General features: G+C 41.0%; 1 protein-coding gene across 1 annotated transcript in view; it reads left to right on the top strand.

Annotated features, from left to right (window-relative positions):
- Positions 1 to 14,832, top strand: part of IMPG2 (interphotoreceptor matrix proteoglycan 2) — a 66,798-nt gene that overhangs the window by 33,693 nt on the left and 18,273 nt on the right. Inside the window, exons 10-11 of the mRNA XM_046658756.1 lie at positions 4,672 to 4,916; positions 7,801 to 7,886. Coding sequence (XP_046514712.1) covers positions 4,672 to 4,916; positions 7,801 to 7,886 — 331 coding nt within the window. The remainder of the gene's footprint in view (positions 1 to 4,671; positions 4,917 to 7,800; positions 7,887 to 14,832) is intronic.

The raw sequence follows: 14,832 nt of genomic DNA, 5'->3' as shown, positions 1-14,832 counted from the left end.
CAGGATTCGAACCAATGAAACACTGGGCCGCCTGCAGTGGAGCACGCGAACTTAACCACTTGGCCACAGGGCCAGCCCCGGCATTAGATTTTATGATGGAATTGTTATTATAGGTACAGTTTCCACAGTTGTTCAGTATTGTCACATATTAGCCAGTTGATGCAATTTATTCATAACTTTTTGGTATATTTTTATTTTGAGCTGCGTATGAATACATGTGTGGCTCAGAAATAGTCTGTATATATAACATATAACTTCTGTCTGTCATTCTCTGTAAGCATTTATATGCACATGAGATTTTCTGTTTGCTTTATACCTCTTTCAGGATGCACACGTTATTTTAAGTTAGTTGGTTTGAACCATTGGAAGTGAATCAACAATATGTCTACCTGGTATATACGCTTAAAAAAATTCAGCTCAGGTTTTGTAAGTGTGTGCCTTCTTCCTCACAGAAGAAGTGTTATCGAAGAAGGGATGTCTGAGTTTCTCTGCATTATCTTTACTTTGATTGATCTTAATGAGATATGATACCATTATTTTTCCTATTTAAAATCATGTCAAATGGCTGATCAAGGTGTTTGAGCTGCGAGAATAAGAAAGGGTAAATTTCACCTTCCCATGATTGATTCTCTGGAAGTAGCTGTCAGACAGAGGAAGTTTCCTCTCGGTAGCAGCTGTTTCAGTCTAGTGGAGAGGATGAAAGCTGATGATACATACAGTGGTGGTTGGTTAGCTTGGAGTTGCTGAGTGTGGAGAGCCAGCACAGCTTTCTTCAATCAGAGCATGTTTGGTCTACCAGTGTGCCTTCTGCTTCCTATGTACTCCCTTGGCCTCTGGGCTTTCTTTTACTCTGTCACTCATCCTGAGACGTCTCTACTCCATTTACCATGCCAGAACTCGGTCTGTTCTGGGTCATAGTGAAGTTCTCAGCTCTGAGAATAGATGATTTCCTGACGCCTCAAGCATATCTTTGAGTTCTCTTTCCAGGACAAAAACATGGTCATAAATTGCAATATCTCTCTGAGGTATTTTATCTTCTTTAATGAATTTATCCTCACTAGACAAGGTAGATTATAATAGTAGTGTTATTTTTAGATGTCCAAGGGATACACTGGGAGACAAATTACATTTTGCCCATAAAGAGTAAGGGCAGTAATCCAATCCAGATTGCCTGATTTGCACAGATTTCTTGATTCAGGAACATTTCTCTTGCTCTTCTCCCTGTGATATTTAAAAGTCATGCAAGGCACATGGTAGATTCCCAGGAAAGACTTGACTCTCCTTGTCTGATTTTCTGCAGAGCCCAGGAACCAACTCAAGTGCTGACAGACACAGCCTTTTCTTCTCCATTTTTTTCCTTATCACTGCTTAGTGTCTTAGAGCCATGTTAACATGTTAATAGGTTGCGCAGAGACCCCAAGGAGAAGCTTTCTGGAGATACAGCCATGGTCCATCCCACAGACCTCTTTAGGGTGAAAAATTACTCTTTCATATTTAGAGACTAAAAATCTTTCAGATTAAGGCAGGAGTATCCCATATTGCCATTTAAGCGGCACAAATTCAGTTGTCTTTTCTGCCTGCATTAGTAAATAAAGTTGATCATTGTTTCTTCATTATTTTCAAAAGTATTTATTGAACTCCTAGGAGCCAGGGATTGTGCTCGATGCTTGGAGCACATATGGTGTGATCAGTTCTGACCAGTAGGTGTCCCTCTTACTGTTTTATTCTATTTTGGAGCTATCATTTGATTATTTTAGCATATTTTACTGAATTTATCTTCTTTACAAAAGAAGATCAGGAATTACCCATGAATCAACATATTTTGACATGAGATATTAATGGATTGAGGGGAATTCTAGATGACAGGCAGATGTCTTAGCACTTAGTAGAGCATCAGGGTATCAAAATGCTCAATTACCACTTTAAAGCGCCCCAAACCACTCCATTGCAAGCAACAGCTAATCAGGGCTGGGAGGGAAACCTTGTTGAAGTCACTCAGAGGAGCCAGGATCATCAAAGAGGCCTGGCTGTTTGTACAGCAAGTGAGGGATGTCACCGTCATGGCGTCTCCTATAGTCCAGGGTGTGACCTGCAGCAAGCAGGCTCAGGACAGGTCCAGAACTGCCAGTGCTCCCAGGAGGAAGAGATCTCTTAAGACTGATGCATGCTTGCCAAACCACAAAATACAATGCATTCTCTGGGATGCCAATTGATCTATTTAAAGCAAGAAATATATCTGTCAACCGACCAATTATTGCATTGGCTGGCTCATGCATTCTTTCCTCATTGGAAAATCTGTAGGGAGTTAAAATCAAAAGTTCCCTTTGCAAGCTTGAAATCAGAGAAAGGAAGTTGAGTGATCTTAATGGCCAGTGTCATCAAGCCATGCTAGCCTTTTGTAGGCATCTCCAATCTAGGGATCTGTCTTACAAGAAGCCTCAATGCACTGGTCAGAAGCTTTCTACTAAATAGTAACATAAATTAGTTGACTAATTTTTTTTAGATTCCCTGAGGCCATTTTCCTTATGTTGATACTTTTTCTTTGTGTATGTGAATACCTTGGTTAGACTGCAGTTTTCTTTTTATGTTCAGGCAAGTATAGATTTCTCTTCATTTAGGAGGCACTGAGTACCCCTCAGTGCGAGGTACCAAGCTCAACATTGGAGATAGAAACTCAAGGAGAGACTGAAAGGCAGTCACTATAAATGAAATCTTTTTACAAAACAGTAAAGGGTAAAATCAAGGAATATGTAAGTAAGTTCCGAGGAGGGAGTGCTTAGTTTATTTGTAAGCTTTGATTTGGGAGTCATTTTACTCCTACAGAATGTCTGAAGGGGCAAATTGTTTCCCTCACATGTCTCTCTTGACTGGTTTACCTTTGGGAAGGCGGTGTTCTCTATCCTCAGGAGGAGTCTTGGTGTGGCTTGCTGGGCACTGCCTCTGAGGGCTGTGTCTTATGGACTCACTGGAAGCCAGGGCGATGACTAAAGCAAAGCTTTCCTCAGAATGACTTGTTTCTGACAATAGTTTAATTAAAGCTACTAAGAGCACAGCAGAGTAGTTCAGAAGGCAGGTGCTGGAGTCACGCCTATCTGTGTTTGGATCTTGACTCTACCACTTATATGTTGGGAAATTTTAGGCAAGTCTTTTAACTTTGTTAAAGTTCAGTTTCTTCAACAGTAATCTGAAGATAATAAAAGCTTCATACAGTTATTATGAAAATTAAGTGAGATAAAAGATGTGAAATACCTGTCACAATATACTTACAAAATGTTAGATTTTATTTATTTATTTATTATTTTTTGAGGAAGGTTGGCCCTGAGCTAACATCCACTGCCAATCCTTCTCTTTTTGCTGAGGAAGATTGGCCCTGAGCTAACATCTGTGCCCATCTTCCTCTACTTTATATGTAGAACGCCTGCCACAGCATGGCTTGATAAGCGGTGCGTAGGACCACACCTGGGATCTGAACCCGTGAACCTCCCCGGCCACTGAAGCAGAGTGTGCAAACTTAACTGCTGTGCCACTGGGCCAGCCCCCAAATGTTAGCTTTTAGTTGTTAGAGAAATCTGAGTTAGAGTCTAGACGGAGTATTCCTATTGGCTTAAAAATTTTATATTCTGATGTTATTCCCCCAAAATGACTATTTAAGAAAATATCAAATGACACATCAACTCTTACTTAACTATTTTCTCTCTATCTTTTGAGAAATCTTCTCTTTGTTTGCTCATGAAAAGGTAGATAGTGAAGAAAGCCCAATTCACAAAGTTATTTGTTAGCTCCTGTCAAGGCTTTCTTCAACTCATTAATGAAGGAGCCAGCAGAAAAATAAAAGCTGGTTTTTAGAGCATTTGAAAAACAGAAATTTATATAGTAAACTGGGAAAGGATTACTCAGTTACAAAATTAGTTTGTATTTTGTAAACTTTGGAGTTATCATTTATACCAAGCCAAAAAACCAATCACATGGTAGTAGTTTTTTACAATTTAGTATTCAACTTTATAGAGCTGTAAATTTTCTGGGCTATCAAACAAAAGTATGTCTCCTGAGAGACTTAGATAACTGTCATATTAGAAAATATTCTAGCATGATATTTGAAAAGAAATCACAAATCATCAATTTGCTTTATTTCCAAGTATTTCATATTTTCCTTTCACAATAAATAACTATGTTTTAGTTCATAGTAATTAAGCTTCTTCATTGCCTCACCCTCTGTTGTATAGAATTCATCAACAACAATAATAAAAAGATATGAAAGGATTACCAATTGTTGGGTGGAGTTAGAAGGTTTTGTTTGTTTTGTTTTTAAATCAGGGAGGTGAAATGCTAACAGGGAAAGGGGGGAGTAGGCTCATAGTAGAGAGGAGCAGTGGGCTCTGCAGGAAGAAAGAAGGGGTGAGAATGTGGGGAAGAAGACGCTCGGGTATCCTGCAGGGTTAACTCTGCGGTCTCCTTAGAACTCTTTCCATGTTCTTAGAGCTATGACCCTCTGTTCTCTGGGAAGGAGGAAGGGATGGCTATTGGTTGCCCAGAGTCTGCAGAGAAGGGTGATGCAATCCATGCTTTTTGAGACTCTCCCTCTAGGTCTAATGCTTGTTCTCCATGGGCTCAAAGCTCCTTTCTTTGTGTTTCTTTAGCGGGGCCTAATCTCTTCTCTCTTTTCATCCATAGCGGCATAGATGTCCACTATGCAGTTACCTTCAATGCTGAGGCCATTAGCAATACCACCTGGGACCTAATTAGCCTTCACTCCAACAAGGTGGAAAACCATGGTCTTGTAGAATTGGACGATAAGCCCACTGCTGTTTATACAATTAGTAACTTCAGAGATTATATTGCTGAGACACTGCACCAGAATTTCTTGCTGGGGAACTCCTCTTTGAATCCAGATCCTGACTCCCTTCAGCTTATCAATGGTGAGTTTGATATCCATCATGAAGTCCTTGTATAGTTTTAGCTTGTTTTCCAGTATACTCTGGTGAAAACTTATTTCCCTAAATATATGTGGTTCTGAGCATTCTCTAGACTGCATGAGACAGAAGCCATCCTGATATGAGTGGAGCTTTAGTCAGGCAGCTATTTTGGGTAGATCAATCAGGAGCTTCCTGGAATATTTGTAGACAGAAGGTCACAAAGAGTGGGGAAAGTAGAGCACGGCATGATATTTAGAAATAGTTTAGAGAAATGGAAGCAAATTATTAAAAAAAGGAAAGTAGTACCTGGAAATATGACTTCAAACAGGTTATAGTGCTGCCCAGATAACCAAGACATTACCTTTGCAGAGCAAGGTCAGCTGGTAAAAGCTTACTTGAGAGCAGGAGAGAGAGAGCAGCTCAGGAAGGTTGAGGGAAGATCTTGGTCAAAGAAAAACTGATCATGGATGCTGGACGGAATCCCAGAGAATCCAGTACTGTTTGAATTCAGGCAGCTGTAGAGATCCAGTTATGATCCAAAATCAACAGGTGGATCTGGGATCATCAAAGAGAGGTTTACCACTCTGGATTTAGAGGCTAAAGAGTGGCCTAGTCAACCTGGGACTAAAGCTTGTTGAGAGTCTGGTTACTAGTGTGCAACAGCTTAACTCATCAGGGACTTGGTGTCCTGTTGACTTACTTGCTACTTTGTGTTTGTTTCTGCATGATTCCTTCGCTTGTTGGTAGTTTAGCTTTCAAAATGTCCAGCAGAGTATATTTTACTGAAGTGACTTCATGAGAAAAGTACTGGCTGCCAAAGAGGAAAATCCACAAGTGAGAAGCAATACTAAGTAACAGTGATGCATGTTTACAGCCTCTCCAACTCCCACGTGTTTTTAAGAGAACAGAGCCTATATCTTTTCAGGCAGCTACCACTGCCTCTGGGCACATGAGTGTGTAGTGTCTAAATAAACAAAATAGACACAACGGAGAAAAAAATTTTAATACAATTTTATTATGTATAATTCCTTCTTAAATAAGATATCTTTTGAAAGGCTGGACTAAAACTTTAAATTGGTTTTCGATTATTTTGGCTGCTGGACTGATGTTTCTTTAGTGTGACGCTCTGCAGAGACAGGGCCACAGAGTGGCCTAGACTTCGTACGGGTTACGTAGGACATTAAAGTGGAGAAACTCTCTCTTCACTGGATGATAGAGTCAATATTAAGCCGTCAGCTCTAAAACACTAGGGAGCCTTTGTGTTTGGAGCAGTGCAGGTACCCTGGGCTCACTTCCTCATATGCTCCTTTTCCATTGTTGAATCTTGTTGGAATACCGGAGCCAGATGAAATAGTGAAAAGAGAGAGGCTTGTTATAATCTGAAATTGCTGAAGTCCTTTTGGCAAGGCTAATACAGACTAGCTGGGAGCTGTCTATGGGGACAGCATGTAGGCAGAAGGTTCCAGGAATCTGGATATTGGGATCAAAGAGAGCAGAAGTAGAGCTAGGAGGTCATGACCTGAGGGAGATGGAAACCTAACTTGAGCAGAAGGTGCAAATGCCAAGGTCAGGGTCGTGGTAGCATGAGGATTAAGGTGTGCAACAGGCAAAGTGAGGTTGTTAGGAAATTAAGTCTACAAACAGCGTGGCGAAGTCTTCCTTTTATGTGGACCCTGGGGGTAGAGCTTCCTCCTAAAAAAGAGGTCAGCAGCTCTCTCAGAATTTCCACCCGAGTTCAAGGAAAGCTTTAGGATATGCAGTACGAACTAATTCAGGTGCTTTGACGTTTCATTAGATGTATGTTTCAGTTGCTCAGAGTTTTGTCCCTAAAATCCATTTCTATTGTCATGCCAATTTCAGAGTTCTGAATGGCTGCAGCTTTCTAGGTAGCTTGATCATCATCTCCAGGGATATGTTCTTCCTTGATCACATGGCCCTCGTCTTCATAGAAGACAAGATAACTGTATACACAGTTGAAAAAGAGTTTTGGAAAATATTTAAATCAAATAGGGTTTTTGGCTTCTGACTGATCCCTCAATGTCAGGCCAGTGGGAACAGCTGAATAAAGGGAGGTTCTGCTTTTATTTTTGGTGCATACACCAGGTCACCCTCCTTTTTAGCTTAGGCAGTCCCTTCTTTTTAGCTTTTATTGATTCCCTCTCCCCTCCAAGCAAAACCAACTTCTTTTTTTTGTCTGTATTCCCATACGTTGTATATGTATATGCCCCTCACATCATTTTACAATTTAGTTATTTCTCTGACATAAGAAATACTTCCACAGGACAAACTTGGCTTTATTAATGTTTCTAGCCTCTACTTCATCCAAGTCTGTAGTAACTAGCAGGGATTCAATAAGCCTTCTGTGAATTAAATCATACAATATACTCTGTTAACTTTATTGCTCTTTAATATCGGTATAGTGATAATCTCTCTGGTGTCCTATCTCATTTTGCAAAGGCATTGTCTGCCAAAAAGGAAATTGTTTTGTGTAATTTTCTCCATTCTTAATGTCAACCAAAATGAGTTGGAATTTCAGATCAACTTTCTTATTAAAATGAAAAAAAACAATTTAAAAACAACTGCTTCATAAGAATCTTGAAAAGAGTAAAAACTGGTTGAGAAAGGAAAGGAAATAGTTATAGGAGTGTCCTAGATGTAATAATGGGAAGAATCTTAATTTTATGTTGGAGTCTTATAATTCAGACAGATTGTCTAATATAAGTAAAATAGCTGAATAAAGTAGCAAGCATTTTCTAAGCAGGTCTCCCCTATCTGTTCTGCCAAAATCTAAATTACAAAGACGAAGAACTTGGCTTTTAGTTGTTGCTGAACCTCAAATACAATAGTGTCTCAACTAAAAAGTTCTTTAATATTGTTATTTCTTCAGTAAGAGGGGTTTTACTTCCCCAAACTGAAGACCTGGTTTGGAACACCCAACGTTCAAGTCTTCAGGCAACCCCACCGTCTATTCTGGTAAGTGTGTTTCTATGTTTTATGCCTAGAACCAGGCCCCCAAGCTTCTCTTCTTTGTACCCTCACCTGCTGACTTTGGCATCATGAATTTCCTGAGCTGTTTCTATTTCAAATATTCTCTTACTTCATCCCTGGAACATTATTCATAGTTGTCAGCTAATGGGTCCCAAGTAATGGTTCAGAAAATTTAAGCCTTCCGAGTGGTTAAGTGAAATCCACACATCGGGCATTGCCAAACTTCACACATGGTAGAAAACTTATTGATGGTTCATACTGTTGGTGATAATTAAGCTATAAGTGCCCACTGAGTTGTTCTCTAGAAGTTACCCAGAAATAGTTTTTATAACCAAGACTATAAATTGATGTACAGAGGTACAGAGTATAGATTTTTGTTCCAATGATTGTACTGAAGAAAAAGTTTAAGCTCCAGACCATGTAGAATGGTGTGTGTACGGAAGAGAGAGAAGGAAGGGTGAAAATACGAGCTAGCTGACCAGTGACAGGGGCTGTGGCCAGGCCTCCTCCAGCCTGGGCTGAGAACACTCCCCTTTGCCCAGAAGCAGCTTGGGATGAACTTTCCATTCTGTTCTTACCACTCTGCTCCCCTGGGCTCTCCTCCGCCCCTCCCGACCTCCACTTGCCACTTCACCTATAGAGAGGCCTCCAGGAGAAGAGAAAGTGGCTCCTCAAGTGCAGTTAAAGCAGCAACAACACTGGCAACCATGACCACAACCCCACGAGAGACTTCCCTGTTTACCATGAGGACACGAGCCTTTCATTGTCACAGAGACACAGCAGGGGCTCCTCTACCTTCCTCACCCCTCCCACCCTCTTGAGATTGCTTTTCTGTCTCATGTAAGGTTTTTGAAATACTTGTTTCTTGGCTTTAATCTAGCAATGAACATTTAGAATGTCCCAAATTCACTTAACTGTTGATATATGCGGCCATTTCTTCTACTTGGTTATAGAGCAACTCGGTTTTGAAATGTGGTGTCACCGAGTTCCATATTGGAGAAAAAAGTTTCCAGAGGGATTGACATCAGGGATTATATTCATTTGGTGTTTGTTTATTCATTCATTCAAATATATTTATTTTGTGCTTTTCATGTGCCAAGTGCTGGGGAAACTAAGATGAATAAGGGTGTGGCCTTGCCTACAAGAAGTTTCCAGTCTGGTAGTAGTAGACAGACTTCTACACAGTTAAGGAGATGCTGTCATAGACGTCCATCCAGGGTGCAGTGGCAGGGAGGGGTGAGTCACTGTGAACATGGACCCACTAGTCTCCAGTCTTTCTGATCGAATTCAACTCAGGGGTTCTCTAACCACAGAAGATCTGTGATGATATTTTAGAATGATGTTGTAAAGACAGGAATTTCCATATAAGCCAGAGATTGCAAACTGGAGACCAGCCGGCTGGATGCAGCTGTAGGCGTGTGCTTTGGGGCCAAATTAAAAGAAAAAAAAGCTAATATTTAAAAATCAGGAGATATTTGCATAAACATGCACATTTCCAACTTGTTTTTGAAAACTGGGAAGCTCTGGTATCATGAAGTTCACATTCGCCTGTTGAGGAAGTAGCTAGAGCTTGGCTGAAACAGGCTGCCTCTTTATTTTTTTTTTTTTTAAAGATTTTATTTTTTTCTTTTTCTCCCCAAAGCCTCCCAGTACATAGCTGTATATTCTTTGCTGTGGGTCCTTCTAGTTGTGGCATGTGGGACGCTGCCCCAGCGTGGCTCGACGAGCAGTGCCATGTCCGCGCCCAGGATTCGAACCAACGAAACACTGGGCCGCCTGCAGCGGAGCGCGCGAACCCAACCACTTAGCCACGGGGCCAGCCCCACAGGCTGCCTCTTTATGATGGCAAACACCGACTGGCTGGGCTCCGCTGTTCACTTCTGTGGCCTGATCTGTGGTTCCATTTGCATTTAAGCCCATCCCCTCGTTTGTTGAATAGTGATAACTGTAATAGTAATTAACAGTTTGAGGAGACCTTGGGATGTGAATGAGTGATAATAAGACACGAAAAAAAAGAATGATTAATTAGAAGCATCTGGTTATTGCTTCTTTTCTTCCTCTTCTTTTCTGGCAAACTGTTAACAAGATTTTGTTCTTTTATAGAAGTGAAATTTATTTTTTTTTACAAGATTTGATTTTTAGAAATTATTTTAGTAGTAGGAATGTTGGGATATTGAATTTGACCCCTTTTGGCATCCGACTTGGAAAATCACTTGTTGCACAGTATGCTTTCTATAGCACTAGTAAGCTTTCACTTGGCGTTAGTAGAAGTGAAACTGGCCAATATAATATTAAACTTGTTAATATGCTACATTGAACTAAAAGAAGAATTCATGAGTTGAATTTGTTACTATGGGAACATCTATTCCTATAAAAATAAATGAAGTGCTGTTCCTGGCCTGTGTGTGTACATCTTTCAGAATGTCTGCAACAGCTTCATCGCCATGCCATGTTTTAGAGGCTACCTTTTCAGAATAGGTGGTCTTCCTTATTTAAAAAGTCAAATTGTTTACTTTCACTTTTTATGTTGCCTGCTTGACTTTTATTAAAGATATGTATTGTTTTAATTTTTATGAAATGAAAAGGCATTTTGTTTTTAGATATGTTGAAATCGTATATATTGCTTGAGGATTTCTTTTCCATTGAGGGTCGAACTGCTTTCCTAATATGTGTTGGGTCATTGGCCCTGTCTGATTAAACTCAATTTCTTAAGCATGGGTTAAAGGGCTTAAGCCATCTCACTTGGAATTGAAAAAATGCACGTTTAGCATTTGCAAGGATATGAATTATGCCTGACTCAGCTGGAAGAATGGGTGGGTTTAACACATCTCTAGAAGTGGTTTTAGATAATTAAGAGGAAAAAAGTGAATTCCCTGGTATGTCTAAGTGTCTTTATTGAAATCTCTTTTTTGAGGAAGAGAACTTGGTATTGAGCAAAAGGACTTCTTACTTTTCCCTGAAACTTATATGGTTTTAGCTACTAGAAAAAGAAATGGGAAAGGAAGAAACTTTTCTGTCTATATGAACAGCCTCCTATTCAACGGAGCAGACATTTAAATATTAGAAAACGGTCTCTCCTGTCTCCCTCCCCTTTGTGTCCTCTGGATCTTTTTTTTTTTTTCCTTTTTCTCCCCAAAGCCCCCCAGTACATAGTTGTATATTCTTCGTTGTGGGTCCTTCTAGTTGTGGCATGTGGGACGCTGCCTCAGCGTGGTTTGATGAGAAGTGCCATGTCCGCGCCCAGGATTTGAACCAATGAAATACTGGGCCGCCTGCAGCAGAACGCGCGAACTTAACCACTCGGCCACGGGGCCAGCCCCTGTGTCCCCTGGGTCTTTGAGACCTGTGGACATATGCTAGCCCGAATGAGAATGGATACCAAGTCTGCTAGCTCTAGTTTCTCCTCTGGGAATTCTTTTGCCATATGGGTGTATACACCTGTATTTATCTCTCAGTGCATAGTGGCAAAGCACTGGGACTGAGAACTTGAGAAACTCAGAATCTAGTTCTGATTTTTTTCTCTGTTTTTTGTGACGGTGGGCAATTCACTTCTGTGAAACTCAGTTCGTTATCTTTAATAGGCAAAATTAGACTAAAAGTTTCTTAAGAGTCCTTCTAGTTCTAAAATTTGATACTTTTATTATGTTCACACATATGCACGTGCTTACCCCTAAAATGGTTCTGAGACTCAATTTCCAGTGTATGGAGTAGGAGTTTCCCACACAGCACCAAGTAATTCTCAGGCATGAGCTGGGTGTCTGAGAATTCAGCTTAATTCTGACACCACCTACCTGGAGATAGCATGAGATCCCACAGGTTAAGGGTTTAGTCCTACAAGACTGCTCCCCCCCCCCCCCCGCCACTTCAGAGTTGGGAGTTATTTTTAATACTTTTGTCCTTTAACCTTTTTACTAGAGTTAAATGGTTAGCACACAATATTACAGTATTTTACTATCTGCTACTTTACTATTGTGTCATATATTTTCAGATGTTTTCGTGTTACTCATTAGTGTCCTTTCATTTCAGTTTGAAGAACTCCTTTCAGCATTTCTTGTAAGAAAGGTGTAGTGGTGATGAACTCCCTGAGCTTTTGCTTGTCTGAGAACATCTTTCTCTCTCTTGGTTGGCAGTTTTTTCTTTCAGTACCTTTGACTATATCAGCCCATTTTCTCCTGGGCTTAAGGTTTCTACTGAGAAATCCACTGATAGCCTGCTGGGAGTGCCGTTGTAAGTGATGAACTGCTTTTAAGATTCTCTCTGTCTTTGATTTTGATGGTTTTATTACAATGTGTCTTGGACAATATCTTTCAAAGTTGAATTTGCTTGGGGTTTATGAGTTTCATGAACTTGGATGGTCAAAATCTCCCTAGATTTGGGAAGTTCTCAGCCATAATTTCTTTAAATAAACTCGCTGCCCCCTTCTCTCTCTTTTCTACTTCTGGGACTCTCATAATTCACAGATTGCTTCTCTTGATAGTATCTCGTAGTTCATAGGCTTTCTTCACTCTTCCTCATTCTTTTTTCTTTCTTCTCCTCTAACTGGATAATTTCAATGGTCCTCTCTTCTGCTTCACAGATTCTTTCTTCTGCTTGATCAATTCTCCTGTTGATGCTATTGAGTTTTTCATTTCAATCGTATTCTTCAGCTTCAGAAGTTCTGTTTGGTACTTTTTTATGATTCTGGGTTTTTTTGTTAAACTTCTTATTTTGTTTGTATATTGATTTCCTGATTTCATTGAATTACCTTTTGTGTTTTCTTGTAGCTCATTATGCTATCTTAAAACAGCTGTTTTGAATTCTTTTTTTATTGCAGTAACATTGGATTATAACATTATATAGCTTTCAGATGTACATCATAATATATTTCAAGTTCTGTGTAGATTACGTCATGTTCACCAGCCAAAAACTAATTATAGTCCATCACCACACATGTGAGCTTAATCCCCCTTTTGCCCTCCCCCCTCCCCCATTCCCCTGTGGTAACCACCAATCGAATCTCTGTTGCTATGTGTTTGTCGTTGTTTTCATTTCTACTTATGAGTGAGATCATATGGTATTTGACTTTCTCTCTCTGACTCATTTCACTCTGCATAATACCCTCAAGGTTCATCCATGTTGTCACACATGGCTGGATTTCATCATTTCTTATGGCTGAGTAGTATTCCATTGTGTATAAATACCACATCTTCTTTATCCATTCGTCCCTTGATGGGCACCTAGGTTGCTTCCAGGTCTTAGCTATTGTGAATAAGCCTGCAATGAACATGGGGGTGCATGTATCTTTATGCATTCGTGTTTTCATGTTCTTTGGATAAATACCCAGCAATGGAATAGCTGGATCATATGGTAGATCTATTCTTAATTTTCTGAGGAATCTCCATACTGTTTTCCATAGTGGCTGCACCAGTTTGCACTCTCACCAGCAGTGTATGAGGGTTCCCTTCTTTCCATATCCTCTCCAACACTTGTTGTTTCCTGTTATAGCCATTCTGACCGGAGTGAGGTGATACCTCATTGTAGTTTTGATTTGCATTTCCCTGATAGCTAATGATGTTGAACATCTTTTCATGCACCTGTTGGCCATCTGTCTATCTTCTTTGGGGAAATCTCTGTTCAGATCTTTTGCCCATTTTTTAATTGGGTTGTTGGTGTTTTTGTTGTTGGGGCATATGAGTTCTTTGTATATTTTGGATATTAACCCCTTGTCTGATATATGGTTTGCAAATATCTTCTCCCAATTGTTAGGTTGTCTTTTCGTTTTGTTGATGGTTTCCTTTGCTGTGCAGAACCTTTTTAGTTTGATGTAGTCCCATTTGTTTATTTTTAATTTTATTTCCCTTGCCCGGTCAGACATGGTACTTGAAAATATGCTGCTAAGACTGATGTCTAAGAGCGTACTGCCTATGTTTACTTCTAGAAGTTTCATGGTTTCAGGTCTTACATTCAAGATTTTAATCCATTTAAGCTTGTGTAGCTTCTCTCTATCCTGTAATGAAGGAGGCTAAGTGCTGACAGTTCCCCTTTTGCTTTCCCAAGGGCAGTGCTAAAAGTGGTCTGTGATTTCTCCCCAGCCTGCAGATTCAGGCCTGCTTTCTGTGTCTGCTCACCAGCTGTCTGTCAAAGCTTGCTCTCTCTCATGTGAGGAGTGCACACGAGGAGTTGGCCATGGGGTGGAGCAGGGTGTGGGTGAGGTGTGCAGAGCACTGGGGGCGCTCATGGTCTGGGGGAGATCCGTAGGGGAGGCATCTCAGCAGCTCAGCTCAGGCCTCCCGATGGAGTCTTTGAAGTGGTCAGGAAGATCTGAATCCCTTTGATAGGTTCAGAGTCCTGGCTGCTGTTCTCCCAACCACTCACTGCCCCCTGGTTGTGCAGCTCACGACTCAGGACTCTGGGTAGAGTGAGAGAGGAACAGGCCTCCTTAGCAGCATCTTGCACAGCTGGGGAGGCTGGACACTCACACCCTCCCGCTTTCCCCTGTGGGAGAAATCACGAGCTGAGAAGGGCTCTCTTCGCACAGAGCTGTGCCGCCTTGGGGCAGGCTGATGCAGGTAAAGTCAGAGCATTCCTCTCACCCTCTCCAGTGTGTCCAGACTTGGATTTCTTTGCTCCAGTGGTATGCTAGAACTTCTCCGCTGGACTCCTGGACTTCCACAAAGCCTCTCTCATCTGTGGGTGATTGTCCTAGTTAGTGTTCTTCAGGGGCTCCGAGGCTGTGGCCCAGAGGGGCTGGAGCCAGTTTGTAGGCCACTTCAAGGTCTGCAGCTGTGACTGAGGTCTGTATGCCTATTACACATGCGCATGTGGGCAAGACTCCTCCTGGGTCCCTTCTTGTATGGTGCTGGATCCCACAGCTTCCACAAAGGCACTTTGTCCATGGATGGACGCCAAATTATTGTTTTGCCGGGGAGGGGGGTGGCTACGAGCGAGGGAT

The sequence above is a fragment of the Equus quagga genome, chromosome 4 (genome assembly GCF_021613505.1).
Source record: "Equus quagga isolate Etosha38 chromosome 4, UCLA_HA_Equagga_1.0, whole genome shotgun sequence".
NCBI classification, from domain to species: Eukaryota; Metazoa; Chordata; class Mammalia; order Perissodactyla; family Equidae; genus Equus; species Equus quagga.
The sequence above is the reverse complement of the archived record's forward strand: the minus strand, read 5'-3'. Positions and strand labels throughout refer to the sequence as shown.